Consider the following 14,183-nt stretch of genomic DNA (forward strand, 5'->3'; position numbering starts at 1 on the left):
CAATGGGCAACTGCCCTGAGCTCAGAAAAGGCTGATTCGGTAATCACACATTTATTGGAAGTTATGGCCATCATGGGTATACCTGCACAAATAAAGACAGACAATGGTCCAGCATATGTATCTAAGAAAATGAAACGCTTCTTTGCTTATTATAATATAAAACACGTTACAGGTATACCAAATAATCCTACAGGTCAGGCAGTTATAGAAAGATCAAATCGTACTATAAAGGATATGCTAAACAAACAGAAAGGGACGAAAGATACCCCCAGAAATAGATTGCATAATGCTTTATTAACCTTGAATTTTCTTAATGCTAATGAGAAAGGAACAACAGCAGCAGAGAGGCATTGGATAATGGAAAAAACTTCTGAACTAAACCAACCTGTTTATTTCAAAGACGTGCTGACCTCTCAATGGAAGCCAGGAGATGTGCTACGTTGGGGAAGGGGTTTTGCTCTTGTTTCCACAGGAGAAGAAAAATTGTGGATACCATCAAAATTAATAAAGGTTCGATTTGAAGAGGAGAAACCTCTTGGAAAGGAGAAATGACAGCATCTACAATGATGATAACCATACAGGTGGTAAGAAAAGCATATAGAATGGGGGCAGGGTTCTGTTCTTATCTCCACAGGAAAACACTGATCTTTGAAAAGTTCAAGGGACCCTGGATATTTGAATACTGACAGATGGAAAATAACGGCCCAATAGGGACTATCAAGAAAACTGAATAGGTTCTGTAAGTACCATATACTAAATCATATTTCTAAATTTATAGAGCTGGTTTTAGAGTTGGACTCTGGCTCAGTCCCTCTCTAATTCCAAGCCTGTTGTTTAAAGAAAAACCCAGAGTTTCTGGAGTTTCTGTCTCATGTCAAGAGCCATGATATGGGACAGAAAGAAATATGAGTTTAGAAAACATCTTTACTTTTCTTCATATCTATCATACCTTCATTAAATATATCTATCATGTCTCTCATTGAATATAGGTATTCATGTATATGTCTATATAATTAATGTTTAACTTTTCCACAATGAACAATGAGTTTTTCCTACAGTGACATTTGAAGTTTCCAGGAAGAAGATGGGGCCCCATAACAACAACTCCACCTGGTTGATATGACGTCATGATACTGATAGCGCTACTACAAGACCTGTTTTGGGTACCAGCTGCACAAGACGGTTCCAACGTGCTGAAATGGTGCACATCTTGTACAACATTCTGGCCAGACCTCCACAAAATACTCAGAGACTATTTGCAATTTTAAAAGACATTGATCTTGAAATTTAACCATCATTTTACTTTCACAGGATCCCCCAGAAAGAACGTCGCCCCCATGACAGCTGGAAGTAATTCTAGAGAACGACGTCCCCTCTCCCAATAAAGTTTGTCCTTGGGTTTAGGGACATCATTTAGGGGTTGGTTATAATTAGTATACGGTTGAGGGTTGGGGAGGAATTTTATAAGCACAGGAATCTTAAAAAAAAAAAAAAAAAAAAAAGGAGGGATAATTGGATTATGGGATAAATAGATTTGTATTTGTGAGTTATTGCTTTTAGACAAACATATTGGTATCGATTCTTATATATTGATACAAAGTTAAATTATGTTGACTATTTTATGCATGCATGCTTCATGCTTCTACCTCTGTTTAAAACATTTTTATGTATTTGTATATATATATTGTATTGATATATGTATATTTACCATATTGCATTGTACACTTCTACCTCTGATTAAGATACTTATATATTGTTTATGTATTGATATATATTTACCATATTGCAATGTATACTTGCACATTGTTTATATTTGGAGGTCTCATTGTCCTCATTTATTGCACATTTGTTTATTATCTCAGTCTTTAAGTTAGATAGATATTGAGAATTATATAGATCAACAGTCATCTAAGTTTGTCATTTATAATTAGACTAATCAGGTTCTTTAGATATATAGAGATTATATTCAGTATAGATAGATAATCTTCAACCTCTTCAAAGAGCTGTAGAAAATGGCCTTTAATCTAATTCAGAGTTCTATGGTAGGGAGACACAATCACTCCTGGCAACACTGATCTATGCCCGAGAGAATGTTGAGCACCAAAGACACTCCACCTGGAGCCTTTCTTCTTGGCAGAACTGGCCTTTGGGTAAAGAAATGCTCATACCTCAACTACTGACAGAGTTACAGAATATCCGTAAATGGATAAAACAAGACTGTCATATCCTGCCAAGACAGGGTAAGATAGTTTTGAAGTTTCTTGCCTTTGAAAATGGTATGTCAGTTACATCAGGCCTTAGCCAAAGTTGGTTGCTTCAACGCTGCAAATGTGACTTTGGGTGTTTGTCCAGGTAGCCAGTTGTCTCTGCGATTTGTTACATGTTCTGGAAGTTGTTTGATTGCACTTCCTAATTACTCAGATAACATTATTTCCCTTCTCAGATCTTCGGTGGGATTGAAGATTATATAAATGTAGTTACTTTCCTTTCATGACTTGGCCAAGTTATTTGCTATACAAGACTTAAGCTAGTTAGAATAGGATATTTGTATTTATTGTATATAATTTCGTAGGTTTGTACTTATTGTATATAATTGCGTAGTAGGCTTAGAACTCTCTTACTTAAACAAAAGGGGGAGATGCTGTGGGAGTTCCTTCAGCTCCTTCAGCCAATCGCCGCTGAGTTACCAGCCCATTGGGGCGTGGTCTCTCCCTTTAAAAAAAAGCAGCGGCTGTCCTCCACTCTCTTTTTGTCTTCCGGCTCCGTTTCCGGCCCCTGGACTCCTTTCCTGTTCGCGCGTAGGGGCTGTTGTCTGGGACGGTAATCTGTAAGTTTTTTCCCCTTTGAATAAATAACCATTCTATTAATCATAATTCCAAACTGGTGTGGGATTGTCTGTGACTTACGCCTTCACCCTTTTTCTCCTCTCACCTCTTCAGGCACCGAGGAGGCTCGTAGCCTTTCCTTCAGATTATTACATTCGTTTCAGTTTGTAGCAATTCTCCTGTCAGTCTGAGATGTCTTGAGTTTTCTTGGCTTTATGTTGTGTATCTGTCCCACTTGGGCTGTGTTCCCTCTCTGCTTCCTTCTGAGGATCTGGGCCTGGAATCAGGTACAGCGAGGGATTTGCTCTTGGGTTGTGTTCTGTGGTGTCGTAGGCACCCACCAGTCCCACAGAAGTGCTGAGTTGCACTCACTCACATCCAGGCAGCCGTGGTGTCGCTCTTTCCATGTGCTGCTTGTTCTACACTGAAGGCTCAATGGTCCAGTAGATCAGATACTCACAGCTTCCTGGGTATCTTTGTGCAGTCATGCCTCTCAGGTCTGCATTTGTCTGAAGGTCAGAGTGTCCAGTTCCTTCTCAGGAGATCATCGAACACCGGACCATGGAGGGCTGTCTGCACCCCTCCTGCCCACAGCTCTAGCTATTGCATTGATAAGAACAAGAAGCCAAGGGCTGACCAACTAAGGCTCTGCTGCCCTCGCTCCCAGGACTGCATGAGATGTCTCAAATAGTGACCTATTAGGTACCAGTTTTCTTTTTAAAGAAACAGCAGAAATGAACGGTGTGCAGTTAAGGGCTCCAGACCAGCCTGCAAAGCAACACAGGATCACTCCAAGTCCAGGTGGTAAGCAGAGCCTGGGTAATAAGCTCCTCCTCCAAGAAGGGAAGGGGAGACAGGAGAACCCCAGAAGCTCTTGGGCCAGCTACCCTGGCTTATGCAGCAGCAGCTACAAGGAGACTCTGTCTCTTCTACTATCTAGAAGTCACTGACAGACTTGTACACTGTGCAGTAAACACACACACAGTAAACGGGGACACACACACATGCTTACAGGCAGGCACACATGCACACACACACACACACAAGAAACAAAACAAAATGAATTGGAATTCTCTGGTACTAAATATTACTTTTTAAAAATAACTTACTTATTTGTATTTTATGTACACTGGTGTTTTACCCGCATGAATGTTTGTATGAGGGTGTGGGATCCCCTGGAACAGGAATTACAGACAGTTGTAAGCTGCCATGTGGGTGCTGGAATTTGAAACCAGGTGCTCTGGAAAAGCAGCCAGTGCTCTCCTAACTGCTGAGCCATCTCTCCAGCCCCCTTTCAAGGAAAGTCTGAAATGCTCAGTGTTACCAAGTCAGAAGTTCAGGGATGATTTTATTGTGTGCTGCCCAAAGCAGATGCATATATCAAAGTGTCTTATATGTACACACTGGAAGATGCTGTTGACTCTTTTAAAAAGAATTTAAATTAACAGCTAATTAGATAGGTGATAATACAGAAAGACATGAGGAGGATAGTAAAGTGAGAGTTTTCAAACAGAAAATGTATTCTATACTAAAACTACATTCCATAGGAGCTGCCTCAGCAAGACTCGGGGCTTATAATTCTTGAAATACACTGCGGCTTTGGATGATAAATGCAAACCTAAGTTATGGATAAATGCCTTAGAAGTAAATACATGGGAGGATTCTGTCTACCTGAGAATAAACTACGTCAGGTGGAAAAACATACAGTGACTATAGCAATTCAAATTTCCATTAGGAGATGAAATGGTCTGAGTCCTGTAAGTGATACACAAATAAATATGTACTCTAGAAGGGATTGTGTCTATGGGAAATTGAAGTGTGTGACAAAGCGTGGTGAAATGTGGGCTATCACAAATTACTACAACACCTGTGTGGGAAAGGGGGGAAACGGGAGTAGAGAATCTAGGTATGGATCCCAAAAGTTCTTGATGCCCAAACATTGGCGCTGCAGGAAATGCATCAGTGGTGACTTCAGGATTTGCCTTTGCACTCGGGAGGATTTGGTCTCAGAAACAGCGCAGCATCCGGTGGCGTTTGTTTTCCATCTGGCTGGTTTTCTTTCTGCCCCCTCTGAGGATTCATTGGCTGTTGCCAGGCCCTTGCTTTGGAGGCAGCAGGGATTGTTCCAGTAAGTCTAGGTACTTACATAAAGGTAGACACCTTGAGTTCAGGTAAGGGATGGGTTCTTTTTTCTAACACACATTAGCCTGAATTTACTCAAGGCAGGGATGTCTAATTCTGACCTGCTCCTCAGGTGACTAACAAGCCTTGCAGCCTGGCCTCTGGTTCACTGCAGACCAGCTCTTGTCTCTGGAGACTTGACGAGCACTTAGGCAGCAGAGTGTTTCCATGAAGACAGGCAGAGCTACTGCGGTGGAATGCAATTGACCTTCTTTTGGAGACTGTTTGCACGAAGTCTCTAGCGAGGGGTAAAGTCTTTAGGGTACTTCGGTATCTAGGCTTGGTCACACACGAATGGAGATGCATGTACAGTATTCCTGTTTGGACTCAGGTATCTTATTTCATGAATAATGATAGTAACAAAAAGTCATCCAGCTGGTAAAACACTTGTCATGCAAATTTGTTACCCTGGAACCCATGTAAAGTCAAAGGAGAGAACTATCTCCACAAAGCAGTCCTCTGACTTTCATATACATGCTCTCTCTCTCTCTCTCTCTCTCTCTCTCTCTCTCTCTCTCTCACACACACACACACACACACACACACACACACACACACCGAATACATGCACAATAATTCTAACATTTATTTTTTAAATGATGCCTAACAAAGAATTGTGATGGTGAGAGATGTCTGAGAACTCCTGGTAGCTGGGTGCTACCCAGCTCCTGTGGGAGCCTGCAAATGCCACAGCCCCCACCCCCAGTCCAGCATGCAGGTTCAGTTGCGTGCCTCGGATATCACTCTATGGCCTTTGAAAAGGGAACATTCACGTGCACACCTGCATAGCCTGAACCACTGAATTATGGACAAGACAACAATATGTTCAATCATCTTTTTTTATTTCTTATAAAATACCTTTCGTGTTAATGTCACCTAAAACTACTAAGAATATAATGAAAAAGCTTTTCAGGATGATCATCACCCCTCAAATAATTTTCCTTTGAGTTTATTATGAGTTATCAGTAACATTTGTAGAAGTGTATTTTTAGAAAAAAAAATTGAGTAGCCAACAGTTGTAAGCACTTGTGTGGCCTCCTGGAAAAACCTCATAGGACAGGAGAGAGGGCTCAGCTGCTAAGAGCACTGACTGTTCTTTCAGAGGTCCTGAGTTCAGTCCCCAGCAACCACCCGGTGGCTCACAAGCATCTATAATGAGATCTGGTGCCCTCTTCTGGTGTGCAGGCATGCATGCATTTATTGTATATAAAATAAATAAATAAATCTTTAAAAAAAAAAAAAAGGAAAAAAATCCAGACACAGAGGAACACTGTCTTGAAAACCAAAACAAAAAGGCAAAGCAAAACAAAACTCTAACTGGCCGGAGTAACCCTGTGCTCCGTGAGGAAAACTAGGAACTGCTGAGCAGTGCAGTGGGTTACTAGTCAAAGCTTCAGGCTGACAACACCCAGTGACAACACCCACTTCTTAGGAACTGGGAATGGACAAGTCTGTTTGTACAGTTGAGTATCCAGGTCTCAGTTTAGGTGAAGCCATAGCTCATCTAATTAATTAATTAATTCTAAAATTATCAAAAGTCTCCATTTCGTTCTGTGAAGACCTGGATTCCGGGAGCACTTGACCAACTGCAGAGCCGTTGAGAAAGTAACTGGGGCAGTGGCCACACTGGAGCGTGGAGCTCAGGGAGGACGATTACTGTGGGCCACACGATGATTACCAGACAGCCATGTTACATAGCAAGACCAGGTCTCAAAATGTACGTAAAGCCAAAGCTGGAAGTTGTCTCGGCAGCTGGGAGCACAAACTGCTCTTAAAGAAGACTGGAGTTGGGTCCCCACCACCCATGTTGCTTTGCTCACAGCCACCTGTAACTTCATCTCCAGGGTATTCTGCGCCTCTGGGCTCCACAGACATCTGTGCAGACATGCACATACCCACTCACATATATACACAGAATTATAAAGAAAAGTGTGAAAATTTAGTTTTTCATTTCACTTAATATAGCCATGGCAAAGTTAAACTAGTATGCTGTCCTATGAGTATCAGATTGTTCTGGAAGAGCTTAATCCATTTTAGCTGACCATGGTTTGCTCATGGTGAGAGTCATTTTCTTTCCTTTCCTCTTCGCCCACCTCTCCCTCTAAAGTTCCTCTGCTTCCTCATCCCACAGGTGCTCACATTTTTCACGATATGCAAATTGATGACCATATATTCATTATCATCATGATATAAGTTATAAACCGGTTGCTCAAATATTGCCTGTACTAAGGCTTTGGAGACAATGTCTAATTTTTTTTTTAATTACAGTCAGGTCTTAGGTTTCGTCTTCTAGCCTTCTCTTCTCTCCACACTTGAGCGTTCCTCTTTTCCCGGGAAGGTGGCTTTCCATATCCGAGTCTCTTCTCCCAGGATGATTTTAGAAACCTCTTCTGAAGAGAGCAGAGGGAGAGATGACACAAATCAGCATATCTACCTGAGGTTCCAGTATTTTCCATGACCTTTGTTTTCATTTCTCCCCTTGTCATTTGGCATACTGTTGACTCTTAAGAATAGTGTGGAGATTTATGCCTGAATTATGTTTATTCAGCCATGGGAGAAAAATCATCTCCTTGTGTTATTTTACTGGTATGTTTAAATCGTTTATTGAAAGATAATATAACAAAGTCTTTGAAAAATCTATTTTTCTGTTCTAGAATTGAGAATTTTTCTCGTATTTTGTTGTTAATAAACAAACAAGAATTGTCTTCACATAGCTTCACACTGGAATGGGCACTAAATTAAAAAGGCTCATGGCTCTCAGAAGATGCTCTGGGCTGTGATGATAGACTTTATACCATCTTGGCATCAGGAAATCCACAGGACAGCTTGACAATATATGCTTTCCGGAAGCAACCAAAAAAAAGTTTATGGACAGATAAGGAAAACTATACATAAACAATGGAATATTACTCTATTCTAAAAAGAAAACAATCTGGTCCTTTGCCACACCATGGATGACACATTTGATGGCATCATACTAAATGAATAAACCCTTCACAGACCAGCTAATGTTTCATGATGGCCTAGGAGACATCCACAGAGAAGAGAGTCTCCATTGTCTGCTGGAGTCTATAAGAAAATCTCTGATTGACCGATAAAGAGTTTAACTCATACAGGATGAAAAAGTTCAAGAGATGTGCATTCTACCCATAGCTGACAACGCCATACTGCACACTAACACAATTTAAGAATATAATCATATTGTATTTTTTATCACAACAGAAAACTTTAGATATTAGGGCTTGCCTCTCTAGAGTTGTGAAATATAGCAAGTAAACTGTCAAATGAGCTATTACACGGGCTGATATATGCTAGAGCTATTTTTCCCCTCACATGGATTTTAAAAATTGCCATAAGTAAAACAAAGCCATGTCCTCAGATGGCGACCTCATCTGCTGCCTCACCTCAGCCCTGGAACCTTGAGCGCCTCCTTTTCTACCATCGACCTGTCCTGGGAAGGAGTGGCACTCTCTACTCAGGAGTCCCCCCCCATCATCCGCTGACAAATCCCCAAGACATGGGGGATGGAGAGTCCTCGTGGGTTCCTGTGTGTCAGGCTCCCCCTGAGCTTCTCCTTGGGCAGTCCTCTAAAACTCAGGACCCTTGGGTGGCTGTGACAACGGGCCACATCTACTCTGCTGACTCTGAAGAGTTCCTGCATCTGCTGTCTGTGACATGCACTGTAATCAAACTCAGGCTCAAGGGACAGAATCCCTATGTAGAGGGGGTGGACGCAGGGGTGACTGAGCAGGGTGGCTGGCATGGCCCTCCGCTCCGTGTCTGAGGCTGCGGTGCACATCTGCACACCCACCACCCTTCTGTTGCTGACTTATCCCCACTCACGCTCACACCCTTGTCTCCACAGATGGTTTTTTGTTTCTCACCGGTTGGTCACACACTGCGAGTTCGAGCCCGGAAGTTCCCAGCCATAGTTAACTGCACAGTTATTGACTGGTTTCATGCGTGGCCACAGGAGGCTCTGATCTCGGTCAGCAGGAGGTTCATTGAAGAAATGGAGGGGATTGAGGTAGGTTGTGTCAGCCTGAGGTAAGCAGGCGCCCAGGCATACACAGTCTCAGTATACTATTGGCAGGCAAATGTCAGTGTCTCAATTTTGATGTCAAATAAGTAAGTATCTGTTTGCTTCTTCTATGCTGTTTTTCACTGTTTCTGGCTTTCTGTTCATTGTTCGGGGTGGAGCCCTGGCCTTGTGGGGTCACGGGTTATGTTTGTCCCTCCTTGATAAGGTTGGTGCTTCTGATGACGTTTTTAAATGTTTAAATGACTGTGGGAAATAAGCAGCAGCCTCACTTCACAGAGCATCCTTTCAGCAGTCAGGCAGAAAGAAGGCAACAGTGAAGCAAGCCCCAGAGTTCCCAGCTTGGAAGTCTGGTGCCTTCCTCCTTAGAGACTGTGTTGGTGTGGCTCCTAGAGAGCTTTCTTCTTCCCTCCCTTTGAGCAATAAGGTGGGGTTGCCTAGAATAGGCCCAGAAGGAGTGAATTTGGGGCCGTTAAGAAGCTGATGTCTCATTTAGTCCTCGTTCTCTCTTTACTCCACACACCATACCCATCTCCTTCCAGAGTCGCACTGCAGAGCTTTGTTAGATACTGCATCCTTGGGGGAAGATGGGGAGAGTCCGGGCACATTTGTTAGTCTGCAGCTGGCTTTAGTGGCCAGTATATCATCACAGGGATGGGGCTAACATTCACTTTTGCAGCACACAGCATTTTGTAGAGAGAAACCCACTTCTCCTTTAGGTCTTGTTTTGTTTTATTTTTTACTTTTTCATAAATATTGTCTGTGAATCTGCTCACCACTGGACTGTGAGGGGAAGCAGCACTCACCACGGACGACACACCTGGGTGGGGAGCATGCTCCTGCCTCCGTTTTCCTTCTTTGCTCCACAGACACGTGTGTGAGCAACAGATTTAGAGAACCATTAATTATGATAAAATAGTCATTGAATTCCTTGAGCAATCCTGAGGTTCCTCAGATTGCAGAAGTGCTGGGGCACCATCTTGTCTTCCACCACTGAGAAGGAGGGCTCAGATTCCGAAACTAAGGGAGCCAGCGCGTGCAGTGTTCTATCAGGCTGAAATCAAAGAGTAAACTGCTTTCTGGACGTTGTTTTGATTTTCCTCTGTTGGTAGGAAATCTGAGCTAGCAGCTCAACGTGCACAGCCTCCAAGGCTGTCCATCTGTGCTGCCCTGAGTCTGTGTGTGTCTGCTTTCCCGGGCAGCAGCACTGCAGCCTGGCTGGACCGTAGACACCTGCTGGACGAGGCGGGCTTTACAGTCCCGAGGGCTGCCCAGGTGCTGAGCTCCATCCGACGGTGTCATGCGCCTCCTATAGGATCTTGGGTGTCAAATAGAACTATTCTTGGAGGATTTCAGCGTTCCTATCATGCTGAATTATGCCTGCAAACAAATTAGCCAGATGATTTCCTTTCGGTGTGTGGGGCTTATTCAACTCCCCCACCTTCCTAATTTGTCAAACAGGGGCACTGATTATAATTCAGAGAGCAGTGTGTCCACATCCTCCTAGAAGCATGTGACATCTTTTCTGTAGAGATCAGAAACAGCTTTTAAACTTTTGAACGAGTGCTAATTTGATGACTTAGTTTTGATTTCCATCATTAAAACTGAAAGTTATCTGCATAATTTGGGCCCTTTCTAATTATTGACCTTATTGGGTGAGTGGAAGGTACTTATACAAGGTGACCCCTTTTGGCCACAATAAGCCATTTTTCTGTATGTTGACATATAATTTCCCATCGGTACATGTTCAGCACTTAGGGCTGTGGGCTGACTGTGTTTAACTAATGGGTACTTTTTTCTGTTACCTGATACTGAATCTAATGACAGCTGACAAATCAATGAGCAAAACAGTTTGACACTCAAGTGTCAGTACATTGTTCTCCAGACACTTGTGTCAAAACACACTGCCTCTCCCTGAAAAGTGGGACACAGTGAGGAGAGGGTGAGGTACGGCGGGAGGAAGGGACTGCCCACATGCTGCTGGGAGTGGACTGTGGATGCAGAGGGAAGCACATTGCGATGCCGTGGGTTGAAGGCCTTACTGCTTAGCGCGCAGGCTAGGAAGGTGTGGGCAGAAGTAGACGGTACCAGGGCCTTAAGAGAAAAGCACTGCTTTTGTTTCTTAAGGCAGAATGAGCCCTAGAGACAGTTGAAAGCAGGACCATATGAAAGGACAAATTTTAAATTTAAATTTAAAATATGAGCTGTCTGAGGAGGGTGAGTTCTATGCTGGAAACCGTGGGGATGGAAGCCGCCCGTTTGTCTCAGGCATGGCCGCTGAATGACACAGGAAGATCTGCCCTTCTGGGGTGACGCTTCAGTGTGGTCTCCCAGTTCAATACCATGTCACATTACAGTTAAATACAGCGTTACCCTGAGAGGGTGTAGCATGGGACGGCAGGAGTGATCCTCTCAACGAGAAAAGTCACCTGTCTGCCATATTTAGACTTGATGTTTCCCCAGTGGTCTACAGATTCATCTTAAAAACCAAGTACCCCACTAAAACAAATGTACTAACATGCATGTGCCTGTATATGTGCAAACACACGCACACGCACAGATATGCACACGCATGCCAAACAGGAGAGCGTTACATTATCTCATCAGCAATGGCTGTGCCGTACTGATGATTTCTTTGCATTGTTGGTCAGAGTATCGCTGCTAACTTAAGATACACAAAGTTGACCATGACATATGCCAATCCTACTCGGGGAAAACACCCCTGGGAAAGTACACTTATTACCATAGTTTCTAAAGTCAAACTGTGGCCCTGCTTGTAGCCTTAGAGAACTAGGCTTGGCCCTGCATACTCAATTCAATGATTAAAGAAAAATGGAATGTGGAAACAGAAGAGTTTAATGTGGCCACATTGGAGAGAAAAAGATCCCAGTGACACCCCAAGTCTGCCCTACAGGTACTAGATGACACCCCAAGTCTGCCCTACAGGTACTAGATGACACCCCAAGTCTGCCCTACAAGTACTAGTGACTCCCCAAGTCTGCCCTACAAGTACTAGTGACTCCCCAAGTCTGCCCTACAGGTACTAGTGACTCCCCACATCTGACCTACAAGCACTAGTGACGCCCCAAGTCTGCCCTACAGGTACTAGTAACACCCCACATCTGACCTACAAGCACTAGTGACACCCTAAGTCTGTCCTTCAGGTGCTAGCAGGTGCTTAGATTTAGATAGAAAGCATGAGGAAGTCCTGGTCAAGGTCTTGCCCCACCCGTCACTGCCCCTGCACGTCTCAGTTCTGCCCTGTCCTGCAGTGTGGTTTGCTAAGTTGTCAGGGGCATGTGAAGTCTCTCCTTCCAGCTGCCACCAGGGCTTTGGTCTGTTTCGTTCCCACTGTTGGATTCCTGGGGAAGTTATAATTCTCTGGAGTCATTGTCTGATAGCTGAAGAGAGGGCCATACACATTCTTTTAGAATATCTAGCCATGTACAGGGTGGTTTATACTAAAGCCATTTTGAAGTATCAAGAAAAAAACCAAAAGGAGATCTCTGGGATCTGCCTGAACTTGACACTAGCTTCAGCTTCTGTCTGCGATGGGTCGGAAAGCCCACCGGTGTTCATACCCTTCTTCTTTATGCATGCATGTAAGTATGTCGTTACGTTTTTTTAACAATCAAAATTAGAATAGAGTTTTTAAATGAGTGCTGTTTCCCAAGGTTCGTACAACTTTCTAAAGTTTAGGAATTCCTACACCCATGAAAGGAGGGTCCAGTTTTCATGAATTCAGCTAGAACCAGCTACATGAAGGTTCATCATTTTGTGGCTTTTCTGGGTGTGCTAATCTCACTAGCCACAACATCTCCAGCCTTATCCTCCCGTAGCAAGGCTTAGCTGGGGCTGGGAGATGGTTTACTGGGTATCAAACACTTGCCATACAAGTGTGAGGACTGGAGTCTTGATCCTGCTACTCACATAAATGCTGGGTGGGAATTCCAGCGCTAGAGAAGAGAGATGGGGGTTCCCCAGAGAAAACCAGCTGCCTGCCCACATTAGGTGAATCACTCAGCTCTGGATAAGCTGAAAGATGGTGTGTGTGTGTGTGTGTGTGTGTGTGTGTGTGTGTGTGTGTGTGATAGAAAGTGATCAAGGAAGACTTCCAACACCAACCACTAGTACACACACATAGCTGCAAACATACACACACTAATGAATGAATGAGTGAGTGAGTGAGTGAGTGAGTGAGTGAGTGAGTGAGTGAGTTTGAGTTAAAGGGACAGGGACGAGAGCAGGTGAGTTTCCCTGTCTCCTCTGGACTCTTCAGCACGTCATTCCTTAGTCATTTCCACTGTTTCTATTGTGAGGAGACTCATGGAGCCACATCTTCTGATAGTGGCTACTCACCTGGACTTGACATTGCCTTTGACCAGTCAACGAACTCCAAACTTAAAGACAAAAGTAAAACTCAGGAGCGTGGAGATCTGCCTCAGATGGGCATCCAGCACTTGTTGAAACTCAGGCGCGTGGAGATCTGCCTGAGACCAACACCCAGCACCTGTTACAGGGCTGCTCAGAGCTCTGGTGCTCTGACCCCAGCCTCCTGAGAAGGACCTGTTCTTGCCTGTGGCCAGGCGTGACTGGGGATGACAGGAGGAGATAGCTCACTGGTAGCCCTGCTGTGGTTGGGTCCCAGAACCCACCCAGGCTTACATTTTACTGTATTTGTGCAGTTATTTTGAAAGAACATAAAAGGAATATTGAGAAGGACCCCTTTTGTGGGCAGTAGGAAACATGGGGGCTTACTTAATTTTTCAGGCCTAAAACTGTAACCTAGACCATAGGATTGCAGCCCTGTGGCTGCCTCGGCAGTCCCTGTCGGTGTGAGTGGGCTCTGTGAGGCGCTTCTGTGCTCAGAACTCCGCTCCTCTGAGTCTCCTTACATTCTCTTTAACAAACCGCTTTTGCCCTGAGAATCTAGTACTGCTTTTTTTTTTTTTTTACCAACCCCTAAAGGAATGAATTATAAATACTAGATTTTACAACTTGGTAGTTTCACATTTAAAAAGTTGACACAAATAATTTCCAAGAAAGTATTTTAAGACTCCCTTCAAGGGTTTGATATCACACAGGACAAAATTCTCTGGGTTTAACTCAGCCAACAGTAGGAAACCCCTTTCATCTCT

At 43.7% G+C, this 14,183-nt stretch overlaps 1 protein-coding gene across 1 annotated transcript in view; it reads left to right on the top strand.

Annotated features, from left to right (window-relative positions):
* Window positions 1–14,183, top strand: part of Dnah11 (dynein axonemal heavy chain 11) — a 327,366-nt gene that overhangs the window by 198,832 nt on the left and 114,351 nt on the right. The window contains exon 55 of the mRNA XM_087911463.1: window positions 8,872–9,033. Within this exon, the coding sequence (XP_087767589.1) occupies window positions 8,872–9,033 (162 nt within the window). The remainder of the gene's footprint in view (window positions 1–8,871; window positions 9,034–14,183) is intronic.

This window comes from Myodes glareolus, chromosome 11 (assembly GCF_982192425.1).
Source record: "Myodes glareolus chromosome 11, mMyoGla1.1, whole genome shotgun sequence".
Taxonomy (NCBI): Eukaryota; Metazoa; Chordata; class Mammalia; order Rodentia; family Cricetidae; genus Myodes; species Myodes glareolus.